General features: G+C 41.2%; 2 protein-coding genes across 2 annotated transcripts; one reads left to right on the forward strand and one right to left on the reverse strand.

Moving 5' to 3' along the window:
• Window positions 1–3031: 3031 nt before the first annotated feature.
• On the forward strand, window positions 3032–4102 carry LOC115043045 (5-hydroxytryptamine receptor 4). The gene has a single exon (XM_029501111.1). The coding sequence runs from the start codon at window positions 3032–3034 to the stop codon at window positions 4100–4102; it is 1071 nt and encodes a 356-aa protein (XP_029356971.1).
• A 1031-nt stretch (window positions 4103–5133) lies between these two features.
• On the reverse strand, window positions 5134–12142 carry adra1d (adrenoceptor alpha 1D). The gene is made up of 2 exons (XM_029501204.1): window positions 10926–12142; window positions 5134–6768 (listed from the first exon to the last, which is right to left on the reverse strand). The coding sequence occupies exons 1-2, from the start codon at window positions 11866–11868 to the stop codon at window positions 6218–6220; spliced, it is 1494 nt and encodes a 497-aa protein (XP_029357064.1). The 5' UTR covers window positions 11869–12142; the 3' UTR covers window positions 5134–6217.
• Window positions 12143–15318: the final 3176 nt, after the last annotated feature.

Consider the following 15318-nt stretch of genomic DNA (forward strand, 5'->3'; position numbering starts at 1 on the left):
GTTGGGTGTACAAAGGATGGGCAGGGCAGTGGTGGCTGATTTTATGAGGCGGGCTGGTGAGAATCACGGGCTTCTGAATGCGGCCAAGACCAAGGATATGGTGATTAACGTCAGTTGGAAGAAGTTGGCTCCTCGACCACTGAGGGTGGAGATGGTGGATGTATATAAATACTGAGGGGTCTCCATCGACAATCAACTGGACTGGAAGCCCAGCACGAATGCTGTGAACAACAAGGTGATGGGCAGACTCTTCTTCCTCAGGAGGCTGCGATCCTTCAATGTCTGCAGCAACATGTTGGAGCATTGGATGATAGGAACAGGCTCAATAAACCGATCAGATAGGCCGTCTCCATCATTGGCTATGAGCAGGATACATTTGTCATCGTGGTGGAGAGGAGAAGATTGATGAAACTCTTACCCATCATGGATAACTGCAACCACCCCCTCCACCATCTCCTGCGAGGACAGCAGAGCATGTTCTCAAACAGACTCAGGCAGTTCTGTTGTCACAAGGACAGACACATTAAGTCTTTCCTTGTATCTGCCATCAAGTTGTCCAATCATGTTCACCGCACTGCAAGAACACTTCAACAATCAACAACTGTACATAGTACATGTTATCTATCTCCATCTGTATACATGTATGTACATATGGTTGTAGTTTTTAGTTCGTTTTTCTACTTTTTTTCCCGATATTTGTATGTACTTACAGTATATGCACATATACCTGCGTGTTTTTACTGGCCCTCTTGTTTCTATTTGGTTTGTATGTGTCGATATTTAGTACTTATTGGTAGGCTATTCTTTTGTTCTTCCTTTTAATTAGTTTATTTGTATTATTTGTCAATGCTGCTGTAACAAAATAATTTCCCTGTGGATAAAATAAATGATCGAGCACTGGCTTAGGGGTACGTGAAAGGTGAAGCCACAGTCACGGAAAAAGTATTTATGCTATCACTGTGTGGGTACGTGATCGTATAATTTCATCCTGAAGACCCTAAATATCATGGCAATCCATCCAATCAGCTGTTGTGACATTTTGCTTAAAATCAAAATTTTCAAGCAATTCAGAAAACCACCAATATCCAATGAAAGCAGTCATCTGAGGACTGCGACCATCATGACATTTAGCATTAAGTGTATATTAAGATTTTTCTGTGGTGAAAAAAATACAATGCCATCTTATTCTGTAATGCAAAATAATTTACTCCTTTGAAATCAACATTCTGCACCAAAATAAGAATTTCAAAATATAAGCTCCCTGGATGCTCTTTCTATAGTTGTTTGAACTATGTTGGCAGCAGTATTTTTTTCAGTGATTATTTTTGCATGTGTTCATCACAGCCCCCTGCCCACCTCTCCCGTCGCTCTCGTCTCCATGCAGAACCAACGTCGACAGACCTGCCGAACAACAGCAACATGAGGACACACGGTCTTCTGTCTACTATACAGGTGAGTGACAATTACATATTTTTGTGGAAATGGCTGATGTGAACTGCCCCAATAGACTTTGATTTTAAAGTGAATCTTGTTTGAAATGCTTATATCTATGAAAAAGTTGTCACAGAGCTGCTGAAAGATTATATTGAATCAATGATATTTCAAATGTGGCTTTTTCAGCATCATAGCTTATAAAAAAATATATAAAATGTCCTGGTTGCATACTATATAATACATTTTAATGTGAATGTCAGCATCACACTAAGAGTAAGGTTTTACCATCTTTAGTATTATAAAGGATATAACCACAAAAATATTGAGATATTAGATACTTATAACCCGCCATGAAATATGACAAACATAAAAATGCATTTGCTCACTCGAAATTACAAGTGCTGATATTATATGCACACTATTGTCTGTAGACACTGTGTATCATCAAAAGGACTTTAAGAAGATGATGTGTGGATAATGTTGAAAGAGTATATTGTATCTATTGTATGAAATAATAGCTTACTATAATTGTATATTCCTTGTCAGCATTGTCTTTGTAACCAAAAGATTAGAAAGATGAAAGGGGACAGTGAGGTGTGTATTGAGGACACTTGTTTGAGACTCAATCTTTGATAGGTAGAGTCAAAGGCATTGTCACCTGCCTCCATGCCTCCATGTAATGAATTATTAATCTATGAACAATGCACACAATTTCATGAAGGGGTGTGATGTATCCCCTGTGTTTGAAATAATAAATGTATTTTTGTTTCTTCACTTCACTTCGTCGGCACTGATAGTGATGATGTGTGCTCCTTTCAGTCAACTGCTCTTCAAGGTAAAACAAATGTCTACGTTTTCACCACACTTCACTGCACAGTCCCCGTATCAAAATGAGGTGGAACATCTGCTCCCTGTTCCAACCAGTAGTACATTTGAATTTATATTTCTCTTCATAGCTGTCATATGTGTGCAGCTGCGTGACACCTGACTTCAGAACATTACATTTAACAGACGCACAATTGTTCCCTGAAGGAAACACATTTGCAAAATTCTGCTAATTACTAATAATCTCAAAACTTTCCAGTGTGTTTTCCAGAAAATGTGGCTCATGTTCCAATATGTCACCTTAGAAAATGTGATTCTTTATCAAGAGCTCTGGCGATGTTTTAATGTGGGGAAATCCCTGCCTGCTAAAACTGAACTGCTGCCTGACAGTGCAGAGAATTTTTCTTTTCTTGATTTAGAAAACAAGGGCAAAAACTACTAATATGTCATTCTTATCATAATATTAAGATTTGTGTTGATAGGAAGAACATCTGGCTTTGCTCACCATTCCAAGCAAGTAGATGGCAATCCAGATAATACAGGTACATCCTAACAAAGATTTTCAGTCCGTCACTCCTTTATATGTCAAACTAAAGCTAACTGTTTAAAGATAAATGACAGATAATTTGACGAGAAGTTTCATCGGAGATAAATTTAATCCTGGGTGGTTTGTCCACTTTTTCACTGTTAATGTCTCACTTACTGAAATGCCAAACATAGATGCTCATTACTTACAACTGTATCTTTGTGTTTTGACAGGTGTGATTGGACCATGGATAACAGCAGCTTAGTATTTCTCAGGAATGCTAACACATCTCTTCAGATTGAACTTCAGTCCTGTGCCACACTGAGGAACCAGGTTTCGCGCATTTTCCTGTACGCTTTCCTCTCTGTTGGCATCGCCTGCACAGTGGTGGGAAATTTTCTGGTTGTCTTGTCCATCGCCTATTTCAAGCGGTTGCAATCACCAACAAACTCCTTTGTCATGTCCTTGGCAGTGGCTGACTGCCTGGTTGGCCTGGTAGTGATGCCTTACAGTATGGTTCGGACTGTGGAGGGATGCTGGTACTTCGGTGCTCTTTTTTGTCAGCTTCACTCCAGCCTTGATGTTCTGCTTTGCACCGCCTCCATATTTCACCTCAGCTGCATTGCCTTTGATCGCTACTATGCTGTCTGCAATCCTCTAATTTATTCTTTAAAGATGTCTCGCAGTCGGGTAGCTCTCCTCATTGTTATATGTTGGGCTGTTCCCATACTCATTTCTTTTGGCCCCATAATGCTGGACCTTCACATTGCTGGTGTGGACATCTTGCTACCTCAAGATGTATGTGTATTCTTGGTAAATCGCATTTATGCTGTCATGGCTTCGATGGTAGCCTTCTACTTACCGATGGCTATAATGTTGGTAGCCTACTGGAGGATATTCAAAGCTGCCAAACGGCAGGCCAGGCAGATTAGTGCCATGGAAAGCCAGATGGCTGCTGGGGTTGGGAAAGACTCGAGCAAGAAACAGAGACACAGAAACGCCATGAGAAGGGAGAGAAAGGCAGCAAAAACGTTGGGCATCATCATGGGAGTTTTCCTCATCTTCTGGATGCCCTTCTTCACAGTCAACATTGTCGACCCGTTTATTGAATACAGCACAGAGGTGGTGGTCTGGGATATATTTTTGTGGCTAGGATATATAAACTCATCCCTAAATCCCTTCCTGTATGGTTTCTTCAACCGTTCCTTCCGGAGGGCATTCCTCATGTTCATTGGCTGCAGGGTATGTATGCCCGGATCCTCCTCTGGGATGGAGCTGTCTCACACGAAGAAAGATCCAAATGAATGTGCAGATTAGCCCAATATTTTATGGAGGCATAAAAAGATCAGTAAGGGCTCTATATCTATGGCAATCAAATTCCATCTTCATTGTGCTGTAATATTTATTAAGAAAACGATTAAAACTATAAAAAAAAATATTAAAAAGAATTAGTAATGCTAGAATTGTTGGTGGGACTGTACCTGACACGGGACAGCCGTTCTTTTGATTTTTTTTGACAGAAGAGAAGGATCTGAATAGTCTTGGCCAACAAGTCTTGGAACTTAAGTCCAATGCAGAAAACAAATTTGTGGTATTAGGTGAGCATCCAAAGTAGTAGTGACCTGTAAGAATGTATACAGTATTCGAAATGTATCAGTTACTTTCCTGTCCGATCGCTTGCAGCTGATTTTTTTTTATTATTGAAATGATTGCCATGTGTCTATAGCAACATTACAGCATTAAACGAAAAATCAAAAATGATCAAACTATACCTGAAACTTTTATATTTAAGAAAGCAAGCACATGAAGAAAAGGAAGGGCAACATCCAGATTCACTAAAGAATGTAAGGAAAATTTCCAGCTGAGGTAAAGGACTTTCTCACTCTTATCATTCTGTTCCAATTCAAGCTGATTCATCTATTAAAATCTGATATTATTTTACAGCGTTTCCATCTAAATCTACTGTAGTGAGTTTTTTTTATTTGTATTTTTTTTACCATATCAAATGTATACATTAAAAGTTTAAAGTATTCAAATATACAGGACAAGCGCCGATCTATTTTAATTACGTTTACAAACTTTAGAGATGTTGGCAAAAATTGCCAGGTCACTAAAACGGTCAGATAAAATGAGCAACTTTGAATTTTTCATGCTTATTTTAATGAAATAAGTCACTCAAAATAGAAATGATATGAGCATTCAGTGAAGACCTGGTAGATGAAACGCTGTTGTATTCATGCTAGCAGAGGCGACATCAAATCTGACCATCTAATGGAAATAATTAGAATAGACAATGTTTATGAAAATGTATTTGTGTTGTTCCTATTATTCATTTGTGTTATTCGTATTCGTATGATCATTTGTGTTATTTGTAAGGGTTTACATCGGTGAAAAAAAAACAAAACAAAAAAACAACACCAGCCTTGTACCTTTAAGTTCGACCTGAAGTCTGGTCAGAGCACCACATCAATGTTGTAATCTGGATGGAGCAGATATCTTTTTAATTGATGAATTAAGTTATAAGGGTACTTTACTGTACACCAAAGCTTCTTTTTCGTTTACATTATATTACAAAATACAAAAAAGGTTTTTTCACATTGGCACTCATTTGGCAAAGAATTACAGTCAGGTGGGCCAACTGGACTCATGTCAACACAAAACAAATCAATTTTTATTTATATAGTGCCAAATCCAAAATCTATCTCTGGGCACTTTTCATATAGCTCGGTTCTAAGCCGTGCTCTTACACGTTATAATGTTTCCCCATGATTATGGGTTTGATTTAATCCGTTGTGCATATCAGTATCATGTTAACGTATAAGTCCAACTTCAAAAATAAATACTGCAGCATCTTCTTTCTCAGACGTCATCTTATCTTTACAATGCTTTGTCAGAACAGACAAATGGCATGTGAAATATCATTCAACAATAACAATTGCACTTTTCACTCTTAATAGTCAACATTCAGAGGGAATCATCGCACAGTGTCAGCTGGCTAATGTTTTACGACCTAAACACAGTCTGATATGATAATGAAAGTAACAATGACACTGGCTAATGTAAAAGTCTAAGCAGTAGTGCATACACTTGCCAGTTGTGGTCTGTGTAACGGCAATGCACAAAGTCCAAAATGACAGCAGTGGAATTAAGTCCAAGGAGCTGGCCTCTTTTTTTCTTTTCTTTTTTTGCTGCACTTCCAAAATGTGGATTTAAACAGTTCACAGGAATTTTCCTCCAAATAAACATTATGGTCATGAGGGATAGAGATAAGTCCTGCTTGTGCTGGGTTCAACTATTATTGGCAGTTCTTAGCTTTAATCAAGCTTTCTCTGATCATTGGTGAACACAAAATTATGCTCAAGCTTAAACTTTCTTGCATGTTGGTCCAATATGGCCCTTTGAAAATAAATAAAAGATTCTCTGATGGCCCTTCTAAATGTCTGTCTCTTTCAGGCCATAGCAATCTGCCAGATCATAGAACTGATAACTGCTCTGCTCACAGGAATTGTAAATCCCCATTGAGACCGTGTCTACTGCGTCGATCCTGCCCACTGTAGGTGCGGTACCCTTTCCTGTCCCTCCCTTGATTTTATTTGACAGATTGTTTACTTTCTTTTTGAGCTGAACCGAGGACTTCTGCAGTGGCGGGAACAGACTCCATCTCTTGAAAGCTAGCGAGCCCCCTTTCCCCTTGTGGAACAAAGAGCTTCCGCAGGATTCGTGCACGGTGTAGCTCGCCTTATAGTCTGCCAGCTGGTCCCTTGTCTTTCCCCGGACAGCTGTCCGCCACCTCTGGTTGTAGAAGCGGCGCAGGACCCTCTGTCTTTGGTGACACTGGCACCTGAGAAGCCGTGTGAAAGCCCTCTGGAACTCTTTGCTGGAACAAGGGTAGATCATGGGGTTGATGCAACTGTTGAAGTAGCCAAGCCAAAAGACCACCTTGAACACAGTTTCAGACGGCTTCAGCGCCGGGAAGAAGGAACCTGTGGCAAAGAAGGCAAGATTTGTGAGTATGCAAATTGTTACATACACAATAAGACACCACTGTTAATGCGCTTTCACCAATAGAATACACTTTCCACAAAATAAGTAACAATATGGAGTCAGAGAGTTTTTATGCTTGATACATGGTGTTCTCTGGCAACAAAAAGGTATTTATTATTCTGTCAATCTGAACAGGATAAAACATAATAATAAAACTTAAACAAACTAACTTCATAAATATTGTGGAGATGCTCAATCTGACTCATATACTACAAGTAATGTACCATCGTGGGCACAACTGTATTGTTCTATTGTGCTACATATACATTTTCAACCCAATGACATTGGGATGTCTGCAGCATTATTTATCAGGCAGCAGTAGCTGTTTCGTGGTAGTTTCTGGCCATGTGTGGTCTTTTGTTTATGGATCAGATCTTCACTGATAATGCTTTAACCACAAACTCCAGTGCACAGAGGTCTTTAAAGGTGCCTCTGCTCGAGTAGAATATGCACGATGAGTCATTTTAGTTGCTGCAGTATCACATTTACATTAGCCACGGGTTAACAACATAAAAGAGATTGAAATTTCCCTGTGGCACAGGCTCTATCTGAGCAAATTAGGTGTCACCATTAATTAAAAAGACAAGTTTTGCTCGTGCACAGGTTTCCACCAAGCCTCCCTTTGTCACCTGTATTTGTACAATGTACAGTCCTGACATGAAACATGGCTTTCGGTATGGCATGATTCAGCTGTGGGATGGTGTGGAATAAAAACTTGCCAGCGTTTTATCTCATGACGTTGACCATATAGCATGAAATGCGCCAAACAAAACAGAGTGCTTTCATTATTATGATTATTATTTCTGCTAAAAAACACTTCTATACTGTATTATAAAACAACAACCCTGACCCTCATGTCCTTATAATGGTAAGTTCACCGTTACATGCTCTATTTTGTGAAATGTTGCTTTCTCCTGTCACTTTCTGCTTGTTCTTGTCTCCCCAGGCTCGGACTTAGCACAGCACTTACCCTGGCTGCAGAGGCAACATAGCACAATGTCTTTGTCGTGTCTGCACTGCTGGGGCCTGAAAGGCCAATTTCATACCAGTTCCGTGAGCACAACGTGGATACAAAATGACTTGTATGTGATTGTTTATGTATTTATTTCTTTGTGGTTATGACATCAGCTGCCAATGACATGCTGCACGCTAACAAATCCAAAACAAGAGGCTTGTGTCATTTACCCAAAGACAGATACTGAATTATGAAACTTGAAAAGGTTTCTGCAGCATGTACTGTATTTAAAGTGTAGCAGCAGATAAGTGGCTCTGACTGTGGCCCTGTCAACCTGTTCATGAGAAAAAATAAAAATTCTGTGATTTAAAGGAAGTACGGTTCTCCATTGATTCCCTTCACTGAAGCAGCATCATTAACGGCAGGTAGCAAATGATTCACCATTCTGACGCACAACCACAAAACCATGACAACAGGTTTTTTTTTTCTTTCTCTTTTTACCTTTGAGATAAGATCATGATCTTTTAAGTTGGATGTTTGCATGATTTTAAAAATTAAATAAGCAGCTCGTACAAATCATTAAGTCAAAAGACAAATGATTGTTCAGAAAATACTAATCCATTTATCGTGGGCTGAAGCTTTATTCACCATGACAGGTACCATGATATCTTGCAACTGTATAGCTACTTGTATGACTTTAATGTTTTTTTTCTTGCTTAACTTTTATTAAAGTCTGTGGGACGTATAGCAATTAGACAGGATTAGACAGGACAGGTACTGTGCAGCCAACACATAGTATCCTTTCACTGCTGATTTTGGTCTTTGGTCGACAATAAGCCATATGATGTAATATATAATGTAAGATATCAGTTTACCAAAATACGGGAAAAAGGCTACTCCTCTAAAATAAAACAAAGCCATACATTTTAGACATTATTTTCTCATATGCATTTACTTGAACATGTACAGAACTGAAAATATACATAAAAAAAAGATGACCAACTGCAGAAAATCATAGCTTGAAGCAAGGAAATTAGAGTTGAATGGAACGGATCCATCCAACTATAACTTAGTTGGGTAATTCATGCTAAAATGTGAACTCTGCGTTCCCTGCGCAATTGTGTTTGAAATTTCAACCAAGATCCTGGGAGAGAGAGACTTCATTTAAAGCAGTTCTCAAAGTCTATTTCTCCCCCCCTCTCCCCCCCAAAAAAAAGATAGTCATGAGTCTAACACACTAATTTAAGCATGAGGTGCTGGGGCACTCAGCAGAGTTTCAGATGAGTCAGACTACTCCATCTAGATTGGCATAAGCAGTGGTATCTGTCACCACTCAGCAAAAGGGAACTCATGAAAGATGTGTTTCTCTAAAGCACCAACATCAGTCTGTCTGAATGTCCAAGTGAAGATAAACAGGACTCTCTACCGTCTATGTCAGTGTGTCACTTAGTACACAAACAGCAATCCCCACAAATGTTTCATTGATCCCTGGGGCCTCGCACCACCTCCACCAGGGACTTAACATGTTCAGGGCGAAATTGGATTCATCGGGGCAGATGGTTTCCTTAAACTCCTGTAAAGTTTTATTATTATTATGAGACTTTAATAACAGATGACAGAGATGAACTTGGCGGTCTAACTTCCTTAATCCAGCATATTGGAGTCTTCTGCCATCTAAGGAATCATACACACTTCAGACAGAACCTAACATGAAGATGACAAATGAAAATGATTGAAGGTAATGTCTCAGATGATTGATTTGTGCTAAGAATTAAAACTAGTTTGTATGGAACCTGTTCATGTCTTCACTCATTTCCCGTCAGAGAAGAGATGGAAAATCCATCTGAATGAGTTTTCTGGATACAAACTATACTTGATAGTTGGCCTTTTCACTCCCACTGAGTGAGTAAAGTGATTAGCAGCTCCCTTTTCATTTCTTGCACCTCCTCTCTGCCCTGCAGGCTTTTTCTTTAACAATTACCTTCTGAAAATTCAGAGGGGCAGCAAGAACGAAAGCGCTGCGAGTGCTCCACCTGATAAGATACTGGCCATTTGTTCATGATGGATTTTACAACCAATTACATTAAAATAAATGCAAAATGAAAATTCATGAGGCCACCATTAGTGAGTGAGTGTGTTACTTCGTGTGACTGCAGCTTCATATGCATGTTGGCTTTTTCAGTTTCATTTATGCATTGCCATAGTGACTGCTTTGGTCATCTCCACTGAAGGGTTTTTCAGCTAGCTGCACTGATTTATGGATATTTTGTTATTAATTATTTTGTTAGTTTTTTTTATCTCCACCAAATCAATTCAATTCGTATCATGTTGTTACCATGTTGTTGCAGTTAATTTCGTGCTTTCAGGACTTCCTGTTGACATTTGAAGGAATTATTTTCTTGTGACATTCCTCTGCTACAAATGTGGATCAGGAAACCAAATATGATTTTACGTTATTGTGTGAGACTGAAACACATGTGGCACAGAAGTTGGTGCTTGGTTTGAGAGTGTGTGTGATTCTAAGGTACTGGGAATGTTTAGCTGGAGTGCTCATCACTAAAGTGAATGTCAGTCTACAATGATTTTCCCTTAAAATATTATGTGTATATTAGGCAGCCCCCAGAGCTTTCAGCAAAAAAACAAAAAAAAAACTAAACAAAACAAAACATACAGACATGAAACAAGCCACAGTAATGGCCATATTGCAGATTTGCCCTTTCCTGGCTGACATATTTGTTTTTATTTCATTATAATCTTAATTTTGATCCATTCCTGGCACTGTCCCACAACAAACTTAAATCCACCCATCATTTTTCCCCATCTTTTATGTTTTTCCCAAATACCTACTGTGAACTCTTAGTTAATGGTGTACTGCACTTGGTGTAGCCCTGGCCTATTTTTATAAATCTAAAAAAAAAAAAATCTACGGAAGCAGAAAAAAGTTTAATCACCCCAAAGTGACGCATATGTATGAATTATTCACATTAAACATAAATCAGTTAGAAAACCTCTAATTTAAATGCACTCTTAATTCTATGAGGACAGTCAAGAAGGGGATGCCTGCACTTTAATTTAGACACAAAATAAAAGCTCTGATGTGTGTGTGTGGGGGGGACGCATTGTGAACTTAGGCAAACATACCCATCGGCAGGAAGAAGAAAAAGGGCAGCCAGCAGAGGATGAACATCCCCACGACGATGGCCAGGGTTTTGGCAGCCTTTTTCTCCCGGGAGAACTTCATGAGGCGCACCGACAGCGAGCTCCTGAACGGGTGGTTCTTGGCGCTCTTGGAGCTGGAGGGACGCGCGTCCTCCAGCACGCTGCGGCAGTGGATCCGCAGCACCACCTCCATCGACTTGTCCCTCTCCCGTTTGACGCCCGCCTCCAGGCTCCTGGTAGTCCTGCGGGCCACCACGTACACCCTGAAGTACATGAAGAGGATGACGGACAGCGGGAGGTAGAAGGAGAAGAGGGAGGAGAAGAGCGCGTAGCCCGGCTCCTCCGTGATCCGGCAGATGCTCTCGTCCACCGGCGGCGGCTCCTTCCAGCCCAGCAGCGGACCGACGGAGATGACCGTGGAGGACACCCACACCAGGATCAGGATGGCCACCGCCTTCCTCTCAGTCATGATGCTCGGGTACTTGAGGCAGTGCTTGACTCCGATGTAGCGGTCGACGGAGATGATGCAGAGGCTGAGGATGGACGCGGTGCAGCACAGCACGTCCACCGCTGCCCAGATGTTGCAGAAGACCCGGCCGAACACCCAGCAGCCCAAAACCTCCAAAGACGCAGAGAAGGGCAGCACGATGATACTCAGCAGCAGGTCTGCCACGGCCAAGTTAACGATGAAGAAGTTGGTGACGGTCTGTAAGTGTTTGTTGCACACCACGGACAGGATGACCAAAATGTTCCCGACGATCGCCACCAGAATGAAAACGGACAGGAAGATTCCGACCCCGACGACCTGCGAGTCCAGCGTGAAGTTTCTGCAGCCAGAGATGCTGCCGTTTGGCACAGATCCATTAAAAGCCTCGGCAAAATAGATCCCATAGTTGCTGTCGTTCCTCAAATTAGAGTCTGACATTTTGAAACGCCATAAAGGAAACTTTAGAGTAAGTTCATTGTGGAAGAGCAGCGTGTTCGGTCTCCAGCAGGATCATCAAAACGGGCGTCCTCAAAATAAAAGTCCAAATAACTGAGGGAATACAGATGCATTATTCTGGAAAGTGGTCTGAAAAGACGTCTTCAGCTCAGTCAGAAACTACTGAGATTTACATGTTGGAGGAAGTGAAAGCATTTTGTAAGAAATCGATAATAGTAAAAAATAAAAGCAAGTCTAAAGCATGTATGTCCACTGCTTTTCCACTGTTGGCATCCTTTGCAACAAAGTCTGATCTCAGTCAGAGCTGGTGCAGCAGGTCTGAACCTACAGCTCCACCCCCAGCCCCATCACCACTGCTGCCTTCACAGTCTCCACCAGAGAGCGTCTCAGGGACTCTGTATGCCACACTTACAGCTCCAGCTCCAGATTCATCGAAAAAGATGTCAATATATCATTTCTGTCTTACGGCAGCCTGCGCGGATGTGTGGCTTAAAGTCCTGCAATGCCCGAAGAAAAAAAGGACGAGTCAAAAAGAGGAGGGGAAGAGGGGAAGAGGAACCTTCCAGCCACCTGAAACACCCTCTGCTCTCCCCCCAGACTTAAGATCATCTTATCTGTCGTCAGGCACCAACAAGCCAGCACCGACCACTTGACTGGAAAAAGCCAGCGCCTTCAGGCAAAGCTGTGAAGTTTCCAGTGACACCGCAGCTGCCAGCCCCGGGCCTAGTGTGCATAGTTTAAGTAGAAGGACAGGCCTTAACAAACCGCCAGGGAGCCTGGAGGAGAGGCCAGGGAGGCCAGAGTCAGAGAGCGGACAAACAAACCACGCATGGGAAAGCATCAGCCCAGGATGCTGAACTGCTGTCAGATAATGATTACATGCTAAACAGTATTTCTGTGCTCGCATGTGAAAGACGCAGATTCAAACATTTATACTCAACGAATCCACAAATCTCAAATTAACCTTCAAAAATCCTTTCATTTATCAGTCAGACTGGAACAATTCGACTCAGATTTGAGTTCTGAGTTGAACGATCACTGGAGCACAGTTAGTGTGATTCTAAGATTTAGCACTAATTGAGAGATAATATTAAAGTACGGTTGAGTCAGACGCAAGATTTTCCTGACTGGGTAGTGAAATTAGACTCAGATGCTCACAATCACGATTTGGATTTATCCTTTGGAACCACAGATATTTGTAAAGATGTTTGAACTAATGCTAATTCTCAAAGCATCACTATGGACCAGCCATAGAAAGAGTGATTTCCCATTGTAGTGGAAGCACTTCGGGTTGTGTGGAACGTACCCCCCCAAAAAGCAGGTCAGCTCCTCCCTAATTAATTGGGGGGGTTATTTGAAGCGCCTGTGGGAGTATGGCTGCCACACGCTGGCCCCGTGGTCTCTGCAGTATCTGACATATGATACACTTTGCAGGTCGGTGGTGCTCATTTGCCGTAGTTTGTCTGCCTTGGTCTCCTGTCTGTTGTTTTTTGGCTGGCCGGGTCATACTGGATCTTGATTCCCGGAGTTTGAAAAGCACTAACGCTCCTTCATGGCAGCATACGGCTTCTTTTCAGATGTCATCAGCCTGTGATTAATACCTAAAAAATTTATCATAATATTATACATTGAATGTGTTTCTTGTATTTTAGGTTTTAATCAGTCTTCGGTTTGACGTTTTGATTTTTGATAGCACTGAATCGTGTTTAAGATCGAACCAGCTGCTTCATCTTTCTTTGCATTTTAGCGTGTCTCTTGGTTCCATTATTTAATGTTAATCTGAGGGCACTTTGTTGTGGATCCCTTCACCAACTGCAGCGGTAAGAGCATCAGGACAAAAATTGGAAGTCCTGTTGCTGTGGTTGGTTTGAGCGTACGTGCAGTGGATGACTTTCTTTGCACTTCTGTAGCACACCCGTAGATAGGCTGCCTCCCCGCTTCTTGCCACAGCCCACTTTTCCCTTTTGCTAACTTCATAAAGGCCTGGTTCTTCTGAAATGACAATAAATTCTGTCAATAATGAATAAACTTGAGTTTATTTTGGGGACCACATATGCTCCAGTTATTTGAATCTGTTGCCTGTACATGACATAAGCACCTCTACTACCACCACCGCCACACAATCAAACCAACCACTGGTTTGGCTAAACGGGACACATAACGCGTAGTATTCAAAGACTTAACCCTGGATGCAGTGTGGAGTCGGCGCTCTGACTCTGTGCAGTGGCCATTCTGCTTCTGCTCGCTGAGTCCATCCAGCTGTCGGAGCACATCTTCATCACTGGAGTTCCATAAAAGCTACAATTTCATCCAGCCCACTTGCTTCTTTTTCAAAGAGGATTAACTGCAGTCATGCCGAACCAAATTTAGGAAACAGCATAGAGATTGTTTTTCATGGCACAGAGCATATGACCAATGATAGGTATGTTTCATATCATGGCATGTGGAATTAAGGATGATGGCTAAACTGTCATTCATTGTGGAGAACCATTGTTCCTGCACATCATTCCTTCCTGCAGTTCTAACACTGTACAGCTGTACAGTGGAACACATGCATACATCTGCCAACCCTATAATTTATATTTATTTAATATGCGTCCTTCCTTTCACTCTATTTAATATTTTGCTGAGTGTGTTTTTACTCCAACGGTGCTGCTGCAGGAAGGACATTTCTCCACTGTGAGACGAAAAGGGATTTGAATTAATTGTAGGTCGATGAAGCTGATGGCTCCTTATTCCAGCATATTAGGTTTGTACTGATGACTATAGATGTGATTATCTTCTCGGTGTAGTAATTCCAACAGTTAAAATGAAACAATAACTTATGTTATCACCGGCTGTTTTCAGTTTGCGTGGCCCCGACTATCCACTTTAAGGAATGTGTGTCAGAGCAACAATCATAAACATACATTTGAAGAAACCAATGAGGTTTTTGGGGGCAGTAGACTATACTAGACCATACTCCTGAGTATTTGTTTCACTTATTGAAAACAAGACTTGAGGTGAAAACCCTCCAGAACAAGCAGATGACGTGTAGTTCTCCAGTCCTGTTGAGCTTCACTGGGGTGGAAACTGCTGATTTCTTTGGAATCAGCTCTGTGCAATCAGTGGCCACCTGCAGGCCCAATCAGCTACTTCACTGTGTCTGGTGTGTGCGTGTCCTCTAAAGCTGGGGGAATATATGAACAAGTGCAATGCTAGCTGCAAGTAGCTGCAAGCTAGTTCTGATGACTTCTGCTCACCCATGATTTTCCTTTATATGTGCCTTTATATGAGGCTGTTCAACCCAGCAGGGTTCAGGAGCTGTATCATTTTTTTTTTAGAAATGTTGAAAGACTTGGAAATGGTCGTGTTTTTTTTTTTTTTTTTGGGAGGGGGGTTAACATGTTTGCCCAGTGTGTTATTTACCATCTTGTGTATAAGATAACACTA

This window comes from Echeneis naucrates, chromosome 1, assembly GCF_900963305.1.
Source record: "Echeneis naucrates chromosome 1, fEcheNa1.1, whole genome shotgun sequence".
Taxonomy (NCBI): domain Eukaryota; kingdom Metazoa; phylum Chordata; class Actinopteri; order Carangiformes; family Echeneidae; genus Echeneis; species Echeneis naucrates.